Here is an 18,173-nt window from a genome sequence, read left to right as displayed (position 1 = left end):
AGGTGTTGAGGGTGAGTGAGTAGGAGGGTGAGGTGTTGGGGGTGATTGAGGATGAGTGAGAGTGAGTGTGAGTGAGGAGTTAAGGGTGAGGTGTTTAGGGTGAGTGAAGTGTTGCTGTGGTTGTAAGTGTTTGTTAGTAGTTGTAGTGTGATAGTGTGTTGACGATGAGTGAGGGTGAATGAGGGTGATGTTTTGAGGGTGAGTGAGGGTGAGTGAGGGTGAGTGAGTATGAGAGTGAGGTGTTGAGTGTGAGGTGTAGAGGGTGATTGATGATGATTGAGGGTGAGGTGTTGATGGTGAGTGAAGGTGGGCGAGGGTGATGGTAATGTTTTGAGGGTGAGTGAGGGTGAGGTGTTGAGGGAGAGTGAGGGTGAGGTGTTGAGGGTGAGTGAGTGTAATTCAGGGTGGGTGATGAGTTGAGGGTGAGTGAGTGTGAGTGAGGGTGTGATTGGCAAATGTGAGTGTTTTGTATGTGTGACTCGTTATTTTAAAGTAAAGTGTGTTTGTGTTTTTGTATGTTGTTGTTGTAGAATGATGATGTTGTGGTGGTGTAGAGTGATGTTGGTGTGTTGATGAGTGTTGTTAGTGTGGTGCTTCCTAATGCTGTTGTTGTGATGTGTTGATGATGAGTTGTGCTGTGTTAGTGTTGAACTATTACCACCACAGCATAACTCATCCCAACAACAGTTGCACTTCTCCCAACAACCAAATTTGTGATGTCCACCAATGCAACACGCAGCAATACCACCTTAACATTCGGCCCCCCACAGTAACATTGCTCAACAACACAGCATAACTCAGCACCAGCACAGGCGTATTTAGCTCAACAGTCTCATTCATACATAATACTGTAGTGCGTGCAAGCTACAAAGTATGTGTATTTTGTATATGTTTTTGTAATGTCAAATGGATTGGCTGAATGTTGTATGTGGGTGTGACTATGTTGTATAAATTGAGTGTATTAGTTATAATTTGCCTTTTGTATTGAAAAAATTACCATAGAAGTTGTAAAATTTGTATTCCACACTTTTTTATTTTTAACAAAAAAACACAAATATTTATTATTTAACTTTGTACAAAAAAAAGATATCCTGGCAACATGCAAAATTTATTCAGAACATATTTCATCGTCTTTTTCTTTCAGAATCTTTATGATTTGCCCATTACAAAAGACAACTTCAAAAGTTTGTGGCAAAAAATGGACAAGGGCATCTCCGATGTTGTCAACTTCCTCATCTAACATAAACCATTTAATTAAGATCTCGTTTTCGATGGGCATCGATTGATATTCGTCTGTGTTTGTCACTTTTATTGTAATAATACTTGTTTGCTCAGTAGAGCTTTCAACACCATAAATTAGAATGTCCATCTTTTCCTCTGGTGGGGCTGTTACCTGTTGAGAGAAAACAAAAGCAACAATTATTTTTTAAATTTGTATACTTTATTTTTTGTGTAAGGCCTATAGTGGGTGAAAGGGACAGAGTGGTTGAAAGGGACACATTGGGTGAAATGGACTGAGTAGGTGAAAGGGTCCCAGTTGTTGATAGGGTTTGAGTGGGTGATAGGTCGAGAGTGGGTGATAGGTGGTGGTAATAGTTTTTTTGTGTGGTTGTAGTGTGATAGTGTGTTGAGGGTGAGTGAGGGTGAGGTGTTGAGGGTGAGTGAGGGTGAGGCGTTGAGGGTGAGTGAGATTGAGGGTGAGTCAGTGTTTGAGGATGAGTGAGAGTGAGGGTAAGTAAGGGGCTGATGGGGAGGTGTTGAGCGTGATTGAAGTGGTGTTGTGGTGGTAAGTTTTTGTGTGTGGTTGTAGTGTGATAGTGTGTTGAGGGTGAGTGAGTATGAGGGTGAGTGAGAGTGAGAGTGAGTGAGAATGAGGGGGAGGTGTTGAGGGTGAGTGAGGATGAGTGAGGGTGAGGAGTTGAGGGTGAGTGAGGGTGAGGGGCTGAGGGTGAGTGAGGTGTTGAGGGTGAGGTGTTGAGTGTGATTGAGGGTGAGTGAGAGTGAGGGTGAGTGATGTGTTGAGATTGACTGAGGGTGAGGCGTTGAGGGTGAGTGAGAGTGAGGTGTTGAGGCTGAGGGTGAGAAGCTGAGTGTGAGGGTGAGTGTGGGTGAGGCGTTGAGGGTGAGTGAGGGTGAGGTGTTGAGGGTGATTGAGGATGAGTGAGAGTGAGGAGTTAAGGGTGAGGTGTTTAGGGTGAGTGAAGTGTTGCTGTGGTGGTAAGTGTTTGTTTGTAGTTGTAGTGTGATAGTGTGTTGACGGTAAGTGAGGGTGAATGAGGGTGATGTTTTGAGGGTGAGTGAGGGTGAGTGAGTATGAGAGTGGTGTTGAGTGTGAGATGTTGAGGGTGATTGATGATGATTAGGATTGAGGGTGAGTGAGGAGTTAAGGGTGAGGTGTTGATGGTGAGTGAAGTGTTGCTGTGGTGGTAAGTATTTGTTTGTTGTTGTAGTGTGATAGTGTGTTGACGGTGAGTGAGGGTGAATGAGGGTGAGGTGTTGAGGGTGAGTGAGTATGAGGGTGAGGTGTTGATGGTGAGTTGTTGAGGGTGGGTGAGGATGAGAGTGGGTGATAAGTCTAGAGTGGGTGATAAGTCTAGAATGGGTGATAAGTCTAGATTGGGTGATAGGCCTAGAGTGTGTGAAAGGGCCAGAGTTGTTGAAAGGTCCCGAGTGGGTGAAAGGTCCCGAGTGGGTGAAAGCCCCCGAGTGGGTGAAAGGTCCCAAGTGGCTGAAATGTCCCGAGTGGGTAAAATGTCCAGAGTGGGTGGAAGGGGCAGAGTGGGTGAAAGGGCAAGACTGGGTGAAATTCCAAGAGTGGCTGAAAAGAGATAATTGCAAAAGCTTTTGTTTGTTGTGCTTACCTCCATTTTGCTATGGCGCGTTGTATTCAATATTTTTTGGCAATTGAATTCATGTACAGTGACGTGAGTCAGGGTCACATATTTGCCAAGATGTATTTTAAATAGTGACGCTTCTCTCCACAGTGTCACTTTTATATCATCAGTTGCATCTTTTATTGTAATGGATTTGAGTGGGGTATCTTGCCCATTGATAAACACCGTTTTTGCGTCCTCTTCCTACACAAAAAGAAAGCATTCTATTAAATAGTGATTGTAAAAACAGATATTACTAGTGCATTGTATGAAAGGCTATATAATGTATCATATTTAACGACCCAAATGAACCTCCTTTCTAAAAGATTGAATTGTTTATTGCAAAAAATGGCCTTGTAGATAGTACTTGTCTTTGTAGTATACACCAAAGCACTGCCATCTTATATTTTTCAAAACTAGTACTTGCTACTATGTGTGAAGAGTGTATAATTCTAATTTTTTTCAGTTAGTTATTGAAGTTACTAAAGGTGTAATGTGTGTGTAAGTCAACTATGCATTTTTAAAGTAGACATGATGACATGAGTGAGGGTGACGGTGAGTTATTGAGTGTGAGGTGTTGAGTGTGAGGAGTTGATGGGGAGTGAGGGTGAGTGAGGATGAGGTGTTACGTGAGGGTGAGGTTGAATGTAAGTGATGGTGGGTGAGGGTGAGGGTGAGTGAGGGTGAGAGGGTGAGGATGAGAGATTGAAGGTGAGTGAGGGTGAGAAGTTGAGGGTGAGTAACGATGAGCGTGAGTGTGAGTGAGGGTGAGTGAGGGTCATTTAGGGTGAGGAGTTGAGTGTGAGAGTGAGTGAGTGTTGAGGGTGAGAGATTGAGGGTGATTGATGTCGAGAAGTTGATGGTGAGTAAGGATGAGGGTGAGTGTGGGTGAGAAAGGGTGAGTTATTGGATGAGGGTGAGGTGTTGAGGGTGAGTGAGGGTGAGGGTGAGGCTGAGGTGTTGAGTGAGTGTGAGGTTGACTGAGGAGTTGAGGGAGAAGGGTTAAGTTTTTGAGGGGGAGGTGTTGATGGCTAGTGAGGGTGAGTGAGGGTGAGGAGTTTAGTGTGATTGAGGGTGAGTGAGATTGAGGGTGAGTGAGGCGTTGAGGCTGAAGTGTTGAGGGTGAGGTGTTGAGGGTGAGTCAGGGTGACGTTTTGAGAATGAGTGAGGGTGACTAAGGGTGAGGCATTGAGGTAAAGACAGTGTTTTCGTTCTATTCCTAAACAAAAAGTAAGCATTGTATAAAATAGTTACTGTAAAAATACATCTTACTATTGCGTTGTATGAATGGCCATATAATGTATTATATTTAACAACCCAAATGAACATCCTTCCTAAATGATAGCAATATTTATTTAAAAAACTGGCTTTGTAGAGAGTACTTGTATTTGTAGTATACAGGAAAGTGCTGCCATATTATAGTTTTCAAAACGCGTGTTTTTTGTTTAATTGTTAATGAAGTTACTAAAGGTGTACTGTGTGTGTAAGGCAAGTATGCATTTTTTTAGTAGACCTGATGACATGAGTGAGGGTGTGGGTGAGGGTGAGTGATTGAGGGTGAGGTGTTGAGGGTGAGTGAGGGTTAGGGTGAGTGAGGGTGGGGTTGAGGGTGAGTGAGGGTGAGTGAGGACGAGGTGTTACGTGAGGGTGAGTGTGAGTGAGGCATAGTTAGGGTGAGGGGTTGAGGGTGAGTGAGAGTGAGGGAGTGTTGAGGGTGAAAGATTGAGTGTGAGAAGTTGAGGGTGAGTAAGGATGAGTGTGAGTGTGGGTGAGTGAGGGTGATTGAGTGAGGGTGAGGTGTTGAGGGTGAGGCTGAGGTGTTGAGGTGTTGAGTGAGAGTGAGGGTGACTGAGGAGTTGAGGGAGAAGTGTTGACTTTTTGAGGGGGAGGTGTTGAGGGCTAGTGAGGGTGAGTGAGGGTGATTGAGTGAAAGGTGTTGAGGGTGAGTGAGATTAAGGCTGAGTGAGGCATTAAGGGTGAATTGTTGAGGGTGAGGTGTTGAGGGTGAGTGAGGGTGAGGTGTTGAGGGTTATTGAGGGTGAGAAGTTGAGGGTGAGTAAGGATGAGGCTGAGTGAGGGTGAGTGATTGATGTTGAGTGTGAGGCTGAGGTGTTGAGGTGTTGAGTGAGAGTGAGTGAGTATTTGAGGGAGAAGGGTAGAGTTTTAGAGTGGGAGGTGTTGAGGGCTAGTGAGGGTGATTGAGGGTGAGTGAGGAGGAGGTGTTGAGGGTGATCGAGGGTGAGTGAGATTGAGGGTGAGTGAGGCATTAAGGGTGAATTGTTGAGGGTGAGGTGTTGAGGGAGAGTGAGGGTTGGGTGTTGAGGGTGAGTGATGTTGACTGAGGGTGAGGCATTGATGTAAAGACAGTATTTGCGTACTTTTGGTAAACCCAAAAAGAACAATTCTACAAAATAGTGACAGTAAAAACACATAGTACTAGTGCGTTGTATGAATGGTAATATAATGTATTATATTTCACGACCCAAATGAACATACTTTCTACCATAGTGCATTATTTTTTGTAAAAATTGGCTTTGTGGAGAGTACTTGAATTTGTACTATACCCCAAAGCACTGGCCTATTATATTTCCCAAAACTCTTACTTTCTACATAGTGTGAAAGAGTGTCTAATGCAAGCTTTTTTGAGGTTGTTAGTGAAGTTCCTAAGGGCCCGATGTAGGTAAATCCCATTTTTGTATGTAGGTCCCAACATCTGGATTCATTACCGAATCCTTAACAATTCTTTAATTACCGAATCAGTAAATACCGAATAGGTAATGCCCATTCATTCCTATGGGCTTTGAAGCCCATAGGAATGATTAGGCATTACCGATTCGGTATTTACCGAATCGGTAATTAAAGAATTATGAAGGGTGCAGGGGGTGTCACTTTGACACCCTCTGGCACCCCCAAAAAAGGCACAGGTGCCATGTGGCAAGCATACCTGCCCTAAGGGCAGGTCTGTCTGTCACATGCCATAGGTGTGCATGCACACATGTGCATGCACACCGCAATCGGTATTTTACCCTGGATTTGTATTCCATGGTAAAATACCGATTCTGTAAGCCATGTGCAGAAGGTACATTGCCTACCTACATTACATTTTCGTTAATTTTATTGAATCTGTAAATGTACCGATTCGGTAATGATACAGATTTGCTAAAGTTACCTAAAATGTGCCCCTACATCTCAATAGCCCTTTACCGATCGGAAGCGGCCCAAAATCGGTATTTTTGGCCGATTGCGATCGGTAAAGGGCTACCTACATCGGGCCCCTAAATGTGTAATTTGTGTGTAAGCCAACTATGCATTTTTTTAGTAGACATGATGACATGTTTGCGTTCATACTTCTGGCACATATTGTCCCTGAAACAGTCATCAGACTATTTAGACTTGGAATTTCTAAAAGTCAAAAATACATAAGATATGTCATTTACAATACTAATAAGTCCAACTTTTCAAATGCGAGACAATAGTTTTTTTTAGTTGACATGATAACATGTTTGTGTTCATACTTACGGCAATTATTGTCCCTGAAACGGTCATCAGGCTTTTTAGACTTGCCCGTTTTATTTCCTTGATGGGAGAAGCCGATGGTGCAGGGGGATGCAAAATGTTGTTTGCTTGTTGGATCAGGCCCTCCTCGATTGTCATTGCGGGAAATTTGGTTACTTTAGTTTGCTTTGTAATTAAAATTGTTTTGTTTTTGATAATAAAGTTTCGTATCAGTAGTCCACAGTTTATTTTCGTTTGCTCATATAAATTTTCTTGGTAACAAGTACATTTTATTGTTCCAGTTTTATCTGCTAAAGCCAAATGGAATAAAATTTTCTGCTCTTGTTTAGCATTTTTGTACGTAGTTTTCCCTGAGCAGCTGATGACATTAACTCTTATTGGTTTCTGGTATGGTTTGTTGTCATCAGTATTAATGTTCATTATTTCTTCAATAGACATCATCTGAAATAGAAAATGTGATATAACATGTTAAATACAAACCCATATTGGTTTATGATCACTGTAATAGCATTCTAAAGTACCATAGTTGTGTAGTTGGTCATTTGTATATATATGATCTAAAATAGATTGGTAGTTAGTTGTGTAACTGTTAATGAGTTGTTGACATTGTAATTTTGTTTCAAAGAATCCAAGTAATTGCTTGCTGTTTGCATTTGGTTGAGATACATCCACATTGAAATCCCCTATAATAATCAATTTGTGCGTGGGGTAAAAATCCGTAATATTTGTGATGAAATCAAAAAGAGAAGTTATACTTTTTAGGGGTGGTTTGTATAAAATAATAATAAGGTAATCTGTGTTATCAATCTGTAGAGTAAAATGTAAAATGTCTATCCCTTCAAGTGTCTCATAAATAGGCAATATAAATAAATCTTTTTTGTAGTACATAATCATCCCATGGTTTGTGTTGTATGTATGAAATTTATCAAATATAATGTGATGATATTGTTCTATCGTGAAATCATTAGCTGTAGCAATTCTTGTAGTGTTGATCTCAGTTAAGCAAATAATGTCTGCTTGTAATATATTCCTATCCGCTACCATAGATGAAAAATTTTTCTGTAGTGATCTTATATTGTGTGCAATGATATTGAAATGTGCACTGTATGTATGTAACTGTGGGATATGTATTTCAAGTGGCATTTCTGTCCTTAATCTGTGCATTTCCTCATTAACTTGTGGATGTACTACAATTTTACGTTCATCAAAATTGTGTACATAGACATTTTGTATTGATTTTGCCCTGCTAATAGCAACATAATGCAAATGATGAATCTTGCTGTTATTAAAGTGTATATAAAGTGGTTCGAGAGTTGCACCTTGTGTGCGATGTATAGTGCGTGCTGATGCTTGGCGTAAAGGAAATTGCTTCCGTATAATGGTAATAAATTTCTTAGTGTATTGGAAATGTCTAGCTATAGCATGTATTGGTGTCCATGTATTTTGTATTTGTGAATGAAATAAGTGTTTATATTGTTGTCTGGTTGTTTGTCCTATACTGGGATTGTCAAATAACAACCAAACAATAATAGGTGTATTGTTAATCAATTCAACTAATTGTACAACACCAGTTGCGCCATTTGTTAAACCATCATTGACATCCACATTGCAACTTAAATCATAACGAAGTTGTAAGGCAATGTGTAATGTATGTGAAAGGCCCATTGTTTTCTGTGGATCTTTGGGCAGTTGCTTAAGAATCGTTTTTTTCACATTTTCAGACAAATCAGAACTAACAGTATCGCTTGCTACTGTTATGTAGACAGGATAATCTTTGCAATGTTGTTCTAAAACCTTTTTGTTAATTTCATTAACTTCTAGATTAGTTGACATGATATATGGAATTGTTTCTAATAAAGTCTCATCAGGTTGTATTTCCCTTTGCTTAATTTGTGAAATATCTTCTTCAGTATGCTTGCCTTCTCTCAATCGGTTTAGTAATTCTGCAAATTGTAGATCTTCTTTTTGGCGCATAATTTTTGTTAATTCAAAAATTTTAAAATGTTCTTTCCATAAATTAGCACTTAAAGGACCATACATTTGTGTAGAATCCTGAAAAATGTATCTGTCAAATACAGGTTTTAATTGGTAAAAGTCACCAATGGCTAAAATAGAAATTCCTCCAAATGGTTCATTAGATGATTTAATTTCTTGAAGCCTGTTATGTATAAAATTCAACATATTGTGTCCTACCATTGAAATTTCATCAATAATAACAACTCTAACATGCATCATTTCCATTTGTAGAGCAGTTCTATGTTCATGACTCAGTTGTTTATAAGTCAAACTTTGCGACACAGGTATTTTGAAAGTGCTATGCAGTGTTTTGCCATTAATATTATGGGCAGCCTTTCCTGTTGGAGCAGTAAGTAAGATATAAACATTATCAGGATTTTCCCCGGCCTTAGTGTTATAGTAGCGTAGTAAAGTTTGATATAGTGCAGATATTACAAAACTTTTCCCAACACCAGCCCCTCCAGTGCAAAAAGTATAGCATGGAGTGCTAGTAGTTTTAAACCAATGCAAGTGATGGTAAACAAATTTAAGTTGTTCTTCCGTTAAGTTTTGCATAAGTTGTTGGTATTTTTCATTGGGTAAAATAACGTTAGTTGAGCTTTGTTCTTCAGTTGTAGTTCTAATTCCTAAATCTAGAGCCAAATCATATCTATTATTATGTTCTGGATTTTGGTCTTCTGTCTGTATATTAACAGTTGGTGATAGAGGAGGTGAAATTACATTTTCATGAGACTGTTCATGAATAATGTTTGTAAGTTCGCCATGCTGTTTGTTATAGATTTTTAGTTGTGTGTCAACAAATGTTTTAACTTCCAGATACCTATCATAGTAAGTTTCCTTGTTGATTAGTATTTTTTCTTCTTCCCTCCATGGATAGTGCAACATTAATATTTCTCTATAATACTCTTCTGGTTCATTATTTTTGCTAAATCTGCAAAAGCGTATTATTTTCCCTTGTCTGCGCTTATTTAAAGCATAATCATAATTATGTTTCTGTTGTTGTTTATTTCCGTCACTACATTCTATTTCTAATTCTTCCTCATCTGAGCTGTAAAAGTTTTGTTCTGCAAGTAAATCTTCGCAATCATTTATTTCTTTCCCATGTGTTTTTTTCTTCACATAGTTGAAATTAGCCGCATAGTCTGCTAACGTGCACATCTCTAATGATTGTGGCCGTTTGCAGTACTTAATAATAATATTTTCGCATTGAATGTCAGTTGAATTTTCGGGCAAGTTATTAATAGTTTCGATATCACGCATTAAATAAGTTCTTTTCTCTGGACGGCTAGTATTAATAAATACAAATGATCGTGAGCTTTTCCGTAATGGTATTTGAAGAATTAGATATGCTGCTTCTTGAGCACTAATTTCTGTGCAGTTGAGGAATTTGTTTCCTATGTGTTTAAGTTGATCTTTGATATTACTATTGCTTGTTACCTCTTTAGCAGCTTGCGCTAGAAGTTTGCTAATTCCTCTTTGCGATTTACTGATATATGAGATAATATAGACTGCACAAGCATAAGGGTCTAGTATAAACTGCAAGTCTATATTTGCTCGCCAAGCTTCTAAAAGAGTACTATTGTAGTTATTGATGAAGCATTCGCCTGGTGTTCTTTTTAAAAAAATAGTTGTTTTTTGTAAGCTAGTTTGTATAGAAGTAATATATTCTTTATCATCCATTTTAATGAAGTCTAAAAATTCCTCAAAAGAAAGTGTATTAAAAGTAGTATTATTCATAGCTTCATGTATTATTTTCATATTATCTTGCCATTGGTTATTTGTCTCCTCAAGTGTTAATGGCTCTAATATGAGCGTTCTTGACATTGGATATTTGGGATATTGATATTTGCATGTCCGTTGCTGTTTACGTCTGCAATTTTTGGTGTGACCATGCCTTTGTAGATTTATTAACGGTTGTAAAACAGGGTTCTCAGACTTATGACAAGTGATATATTTGTCAATAAAGCTATTGACTTCTTCCACTGGTGAAACACCATACAATGGTGCTTTGTTTACCCAGAGTAATGCATGTATATGTGGAGAACCTCTTTGTTGGAATTCGACTCTGTAAAAGTAGTCTACTATTTCCCCAATTGGATTAGTGCCATTCAGCAAAACACAATTAAAGAATTTCCTAACTTGATAGTCAAACTGTCTTGCACATGTTATTGGATCTTCTTGTATTAATTTACTTTTAGTTTCCCAAGACATGTTTAAGAATTCTTCCTCTGTACATTCCTTTAAGTTTCTAACTCTCAATAGTATATTTATTAAATGGTGCCATTTTGTTTCAGCAGCAGATAATGTCAAAAAGAAAGTGGGAATGCCAAGTTGCCTTATCATAGCAAAAATATCTTTTTTGCAACCTTCCCAATATGGAGGTGAACTGCGTATAGTTTTTAATACTTTGTACCCCTCATTAAACTGTAAAACATTGGCAATATTACATTTAATGTCTTTAGCAGTTATTTTATTCCCATCTGTAAAATGTTTTCTGATGGAAATGTTAATTTTACCATGGATCTGCTTAATATGTAATTTCTTCAGTTTAAAAAAGACATTAGTAATAGATTTAGCGACTCTTCTATCATAACTCCTTAACTCTGCTTGGCAAATAGTACTATAATGTACCGGTATGTGTCTTTCCTTATTGTTAGGCCTTCGTTCACCACAAAAAATAGTAGGGAAAGCCAAAAACTCTGAATCTTTATCCTCATATAAACCTCTTGGCGTGTTATGTTCAGCTGGAGCGAAACTTAACACATTCAGCGAATTACTAGTAATAGTTTCATTTGTTAACATAGTATCCAAATTCCCAGCTTCTATGTTGTCAGAACTATCAGATGAATTGTTTGTCTCAGAAGTCTCATTGTGAGATTCTATTTCTGGAGGTATATACTCCCAGTCAGGGTTAATCGTAACACCATATTCATTAAACATTGTACTATTTTTAGCTAGCCATGTAGCTGCCTTTTTTACAGTATTTGGTCTAATATTCTCATAATGTGTATATGATTTATAGATTAATTTCCTTTTTAATTTCACTGGGATTGTCATGGCGTCATTAATTTGCCTTGGTAAAATGGTAACAGTTGTCATAACATCTGCAGGTACATTAACTACTGCACCTGATAATGATTTTTGAAAACCGCGTGGCAGACTCCGAATTTGTAAGAATGGTATCCTAGGTGAAACTAATCTTTCTTCTAAATCATATAATTCTAATTCAACTGGTACATTTGGGAAGCCCATGCCATTTACAATTGAACATGGTGGTATTTTGTTTTTGCGAATGTAATAATAGCAAGTCTTACAAATAAAATTTGTTTTCTTGTTACTAATGTTACACTTGTTGAAAATTTCGGATTGGCTAACACTGCGTATATTTCGCAACGTTTGTTTATGCCACAGTTGATTGCAAAGAGTACAAATGTACTCTGGCCCATGCAATATTTCCCGGTGGAATTTGCGAATGATTGTATGGATTTGTTTGCCTCGTTTCTGTCTTTGGCCCTGCGTGAAGATGGGTATGTTATTATCAGTAGCACTTAGTTGACTGTTGGTAATGTCTTCTTCAGCTGTATTAACTTTTTTTCTTTGTACAACTGTAGTTGGACATGTACTTGAATCCCTTTTTCTTTTCCGAGACTGTTTATTTGTTCCCTGGATAGCTTTACTATTACCTGGTAATTGTGCTAAATGATTGCTATTGCTATTCCCTCCCTCCTTTATTCTGTAAATGATCAGAAGACATTGATGTTGATGTTATCGTCTGATTAGGAGTACATTCAGTAGTATGTACCCAAATTTTTCTTTCTTGCGGTAGGTGACTATTTTTTTTGTGCACAGTAAGTGCTTTTGTAAAGGATTTCCTTTGAATGACTTTTATATCTATTGGTGTTAATTCAAATTGGACACATTGCTCAGCCTGATGTGTAAAGTTATATGCTAGTTTCATAACATATTGAATTAGCCCTTCAAACGAATTAAATGCAATTGTAACACATGTTCCGTTTGAATGAGGCATGCCTTCATGGTCCCTACTATGTGAATCAAATACAAAGTATGATTGCATATGTTTGAAAATAGCTATTACATAAACATTCATACAAAGTAGAACACCACAGTGCTTATTAATAGTAACATTTAATGCTGTGCTAATATCTGGGTAGGCTTTATCAAAACGTTTAAGGACATCACCGTAGTAAGCATTCCGTAGCAAAAGTGAATATATCTCTTGATTGTGGTCTATATACCTTGGCAGGTCATCTGGATGCATAAGTGTTTCTTTGTTAATAGAATGCATTTGGAGATATAAAGCGTCCCCACGGTCCATTATATAATGCAGGTCATTAGAGTTCCAAGTAGTTACTGGCTTGCATAAATTGTGCAAGACAGCAAAAGCACTATTTGGTAAGCATTGCTTACCTTGTGATTTGCTATTAAATTTGCTATTCCCTTGATGGTAACTTGCTTTCAAGCATCTCTGCATCTTATAAGTTATACTGAAATGTTGTTATCAACAAATGTAAATTAAGAAGGTTTGTGAACTAACAAATATTTTAGGTGACTGTAAGGTATGAACTTTTAACAAATTTTAAACTAAGTGGCAAAGTAGTATTTACCTTAACTTCTGTTTCTTTTGTTGTTGTTTTAATAATCTGAAAGGAGAAAAAAAACATATTGTTTAGAATATATTTTTCCGAATTTTTGCCATAAAGGCCACATTAGCATGTAAATAGTCTTTTAAAGACCTGTTAAGAACTCTAGTGCTGCTGTGAGTGTATGTGCCACGGCTGGCACACAGGCAGGGTGAGATGATAGTGGGAGAGAGAGGGAGTGGGAGGAAAAGGGGGACAGAGAGAGAGTGAGTGAGTGCGTAAAAAATTAATACTGAGAGACGTTAAAAAATGTGTGTGTGTGTTATGTTGTAACTTGGACTGTTTAATGTGTTGCATTGAATCAGAGAATGGATGAGGTGTGAGGAAGGGAAAGGGAGTGAGAGGGAGAGTGATAGGAAGGGAGAGGGGGATGGAGGGAGGGAGAGAGAGGGAGAGGGAGACAGAGGGATTAACAAAGTTAGAGTGAGAAAGAGGAAGGCAAGAGAGAGGGAGGGGGAGCTAGAGAGGGAGAGAGAGGGTGAGTGTGGGTGAGGGGTTGAGGGTGAATGAGGATGAAATGTTGAGGGTGTGAGTGTGAGGGTGAGGTGTTGAGTGTTGGTGAGGTGAGGTGGTGAGGGTGAGGGTGAGTGAGGGGGAGGGGATGAGGGTGAGTGAGGGTGAGTGGTATTGAGGGTGAGTGAGGGTGAGGGTGAGGGTGAGTGAGGGTGATGGTTTGAGGGTGAGTGATGGTGAGGGTGAGTGAGGATGACATGTTGAGGGTGAGTGAGCATGAGGGTGAGTGAGCATGAGGGTGAGTGAGAATGAGGGTGAGTGAGGGTGAGTGTGAGTGAGTGTGAGTGAGGGTGAGGGGTTGAGGGTGAGTGAAGGTAGGTTAGGCTTAGAGATTGAGGGTGAGTGAGGGTGAGAAGCTGAGGGTGAGTAAGGATGAGGGTGAGTGTGGGTGAGTGAGAATGAGGTGTTGTGGGTGCGTGAGGTGTTGAGGGTGAGTGAGGGTGAGGCTGAGGCTGAGGTGTTGAAGTGTTGAGTTAGAGTGAGGGTGAGTGAGGAGTTGAAGGAGAAGTGTTGAGGGTGTGTGTGTGAGGTGTTGAGGGCTAGTGAGGGTGGGGGAAGTGTTGAGGATGAGTGAGGGTGAGTGAAATTAAGGGTGAGTGAAATTGAGGGTGAGTGAAATTGAGGGTGAGTGAGGTGTTGAGGGTGAGTGAGAGTGAGGTGTTGAGTGAGAGGTTGAGTGAGTGTGAGTGAGGGTGAGGGGTTGAGTGAGGGTGACTGAGGGTGACTGAGGGTGACTGAGGGTGACTGAGGGTGACTGAGGGTGAGTGAGGGTGAGTGAGGGTGAGTGAGGATGAGCGTGATGGTGGGTGAGGGTGAGTAAGAGTGAGTGAGGCTGAGGGTGAGGGAGGGCGAGGCATTGAGGGTGAGTGTTGGTGAGGTATTAAGGGTGAGTGAAGGTGAGTGAGAATGAGGGTGAGTGCGGGTGAGGATGAGGCGTTGAGGGTGAGTGAGGGTGAGGGTGAGAAAGGGAGAGGCGTTGAGGGTGAGTGAGGGTGAGCTGTTAAAGGTGACTGAGGGTGATGCGTTGAGGGTAAGTGAGGGTGAGGTGGTGAGTGTGAGTGAGGGTGAGGGTGAGGCGTTGCGGGTAAGTGAGGGTGAGTGTGTGTGTGAGGCTTCAAAAACTAAAGACACCCTTAAAGTAGTGTCGTTATTTGTATTCGGAAAATAGTTTAGAATTGCTGAGGATGTGGGACTTGAATGTGTCTGTTGTTAGTTTTAAAAGCTGGAATTGTTGTTGGGGATGGAGAGGGAGTGAGTATGTGCCTGAAGAGTTAATAGTGCGAGACGTACCGAAAAATGTGTGTGTGTGTCATCGTGTAAGTTAGATTACTTCCTATATTGCATTGTATATGAAAATGAATGCGGTGTGCGTGTAATATTGAAAGTGTACCCAGTTAGTGTGCAAGTAATGTAGAAAGATAGAGAGGGAGTAAATGGGAGACAAATGGAGAGTTATGTAGAGATTACTTCCTATATTGCATTGAATATGAAAATGAATGCGTTGTGCGTGTAATATTGAAAGTGTACCCAGTTAGTGTGCAAGTAATGTAGAAAGATAGAGAGGGAGTAAATGGGAGACAAATGGAGAGTTATGTAGAAAGACAGAGAGGAAGGGAAAGTTAGGGAAAGGAAGGGAAATGGAGGGAGAGGAAGAGAAAGGGAGTGAGATGCAGGGTGATAGGGAGGGAGACGGAGAGGGAGGGAGAGAGGAGGAAGAAAAGAGGGGGAGTGAGATAGAGGGAGGAACACAGTTAGAGTGAAACAGAGGAAGACAGGAGAGAGGGAAGGGGAGCTATAGAGAGGGAGAGAGAGCTATAGAGATGTAGGGAGACCGAAAGAGAAAGAGAAAGAGAAAATTATGTGTATGCCGGGAGGGCTCAGTGCACGAAGCCTTCGGCTGCAGGGTCCTGTGATTAACCTCATGGTCAGTTTAATGTTGTTGCTGTCGCCCCGACCCTTAACAACTAACCCTGCCCCCACCGATGCGGTCCTTGGACACAAAGTAAACAGTAAATTTTTCACCTGCTTGAAAGATTGTGAGTAGCCATGTAATAGAGGGTGTGGGCGAAAGTCCCCTTGATAGTGGATTGTGTGTATGAAAAGTTTGTTGTGGTGTGGCGAAGTGTTGCGAACGGATTATGACTGTACTATTCCCCCTAATGTTCCAATGTGCCTGTGAATAGTGTCGTAAGTGTAAGGTCCATTTTTTTTGGGTAGGCAGCTAATCCTGGCTAATGTGTTATTGGATGTGTGCTTGTGAAAATGTAATACTAGTAGTTGTACGAGTGGCTGTTTCTGTGTGTCCGCTTGTAACTTGGATTACTAACTGTGCAAGTAAAGCTACGAATGAATGCATTGTGCGTAAATGTTGTAAAGTGTTGCCTGTTTACGTGCAAATTAATGTGCAATTAGAAGTTCTGACTAAAAGTTTGGTGCTGTAGTGGCGAAGTGCTATAATGTTACATTGCGTAGGAGTTGCACGTGTTGTATAAGGGTGGCAGTCAGTGTTTTGCCTAATGTGACAGGCTGTGTGTGATTCGTGTAAGATGCAGTGTTTTGCCTAATGTGACAGGGTGTGTGTGATTAGTGTGCTATAGAGAGGGAGGGAGACAAAGAGAGAAAGAGAGCGAGAAAATTATGTGTATGCCGGGAGGGCTCAGTGCACGAAGCCTTCGGCTGCAGGGTACTGTGAATAACCTCATGGTCAGTTTTATGTTGTTGCTGTCGCCCCGACCCTTAACCACTGACCCTGCCCCCACCGATGCGGTCCTTGGACACTAAGTAAACATTAAATTTTGCCCTTGAGAGAAAGATTGTGAGTAGGCATGTAATAGAGGGTGTGTGTGAAAGTGTCCTTGTTCGTGGAATGTGTGTATGAAAATTTTGTTGTGGTGTGGCGAAGTGTTGGGAACGGTTTATGGCTGTACTATTTCCCCTAATGTTACAATGTGACTGGGAATAGTGTAGTAATTGTAAAGTGAAGTGTTTATTTTTGTAGGCCGGAAATCCTGGCTAATGTGTTATTGGATGTGTGTTTGTGGAAAGGTAATACTAGTACTTGTACGAGCGGCTGTTTTCGTGTGTCAGCTAGTAACTTGTATTACTTACTGTGTGCCAGTAAAGCTGCGGGTGAATGTTGTGAAGTGTAGCCTGTTTGCGTGCAAATCAATGTGCAATTTGAAGTTGTGGCTGAAAGTTTGGCGCTGTAGTGGCGAAGTGCTATGATCTTAGATTGCGTTGGAGTCGCACGTGCTGTATAAGGGTGGCAGTCAGTGTTTTGCCTAATGTGACAGACTGTGTGTGATTAGTGTAAGATGCATCTCTGTTCACTCTTGAGTCCGATCATCCAGTTTACTGTCTCGCTATGAAGCTGTCAATGAAAGAGTAATGAGAGTGTTCTAATGTGGTCGCACTCATTTCGGCGTGCGTGTGATATAGTATGTGTTCCTAACAGTGTGTGCGTGAAAAGTTAATACTAATAGATGTAAAAAAAAGGGTGCGTATGTATCATCTTGTAACTTGCACTGGTTACTGTGTTACATTTAATCTGAGAATGAAAGCGGTATGCGTGTAATATTGAAAGATAATCTGACAAGGTGTGTGTGAGTAGTGTAAGCTGGAGCTCTGTTCACTGTTCAGTCCGATCATCCTGTTTACTGTATTGCTGTGAAGCTGTGACAAAAATCGTAAGGAGTGTTCTGTTGTGGTTGCACTCAATTCGCCGTGCGTGTTATATAGTATGTGTTCTTAACATTGTGTGCGTGAAAAGGTAATAGTAACAGACGTAAAAAAAAGGTGTGTGTGTCATGTTGTAATTAGGAGTAGTTACTGTGTTGCATTAAATCTAAGAATGAATGGGTGTGTGTTAAACTTATGTTCTGCCTTGATTTATTGGAAGGAATGTTCTGTGTGGCGAGTCGGAGTGTTAGGAACGGAAGTAAAAATTGTGTAGAAGAGTGAACAGTTGGCTGTACTTACATGATATATGTTGGTGCGCAGTTTCTTTCCCCCTATCAAGGAAATGTTGAAAGCGTGCCAATAACCTACAAGAGATAACGATAAAAAAAACAATAGGTATCTGTTGGTTTAAACCAAGGTATGACCTGTTTAAGAGATTACGTAGTCCTTTGCTAAGTATTACCATAGAAAATGTAGATTTGCAAACACACATGTCGCAGAATAATTTAACACAGGTGCAATGTTAATATAGTAACAGTTCTAATAAACGCAAGTAAATATATCAATACTGTCCCTTAGATGTATAGAAATAACACTTGCATGCACTTACGTTCTAAGATTGAATGCCGTAATTTTTCAGTGGCTGTTGGTCGATAGCAGCAAGTACAGCGCCGTTCTGTAAGTCGAAGTTCTGTCCTCGCTGGTAAAAAGAGAGTATGACTTAAAGTGACCCGTCCCTCTGCTTAAATAGGGGGTAACGATGCAAGAATCTTTTTTTTTTTTGGGTTTAAGAAAGGATCAAAGCTTTTAGTCCTTCCCTTGCCCCAAGGAAAAGTCACACTAGCTGATGTGCGCGACTTGGAAGTGTGAATGTTTGAATGTGTATGCAGATGGAGTTTCGACATAGGCGCGCCAG

The 18,173-nt window shown here is 40.2% G+C and overlaps 1 protein-coding gene across 1 annotated transcript; it reads right to left on the bottom strand.

Moving 5' to 3' along the window:
* Positions 1-1,108: 1,108 nt before the first annotated feature.
* On the bottom strand, positions 1,109-17,606 carry LOC147732985 (uncharacterized). The gene is made up of 5 exons (XM_086958892.1): positions 17,558-17,606; positions 13,031-13,066; positions 6,393-6,830; positions 2,862-3,077; positions 1,109-1,393 (listed from the first exon to the last, which is right to left on the bottom strand). Exons 3-5 carry the CDS (start codon positions 6,828-6,830, stop codon positions 1,109-1,111), a joined length of 939 nt encoding a protein of 312 aa, XP_086815018.1. The 5' UTR covers positions 13,031-13,066; positions 17,558-17,606.
* Between the last annotated feature and the right edge of the window lie 567 nt (positions 17,607-18,173).

The sequence above is a fragment of the Lissotriton vulgaris genome, chromosome 2_1 (genome assembly GCF_964263255.1).
Source record: "Lissotriton vulgaris chromosome 2_1, aLisVul1.2, whole genome shotgun sequence".
NCBI lineage: Eukaryota > Metazoa > Chordata > Amphibia > Caudata > Salamandridae > Lissotriton > Lissotriton vulgaris.
The sequence above is the reverse complement of the archived record's forward strand: the minus strand, read 5'-3'. Positions and strand labels throughout refer to the sequence as shown.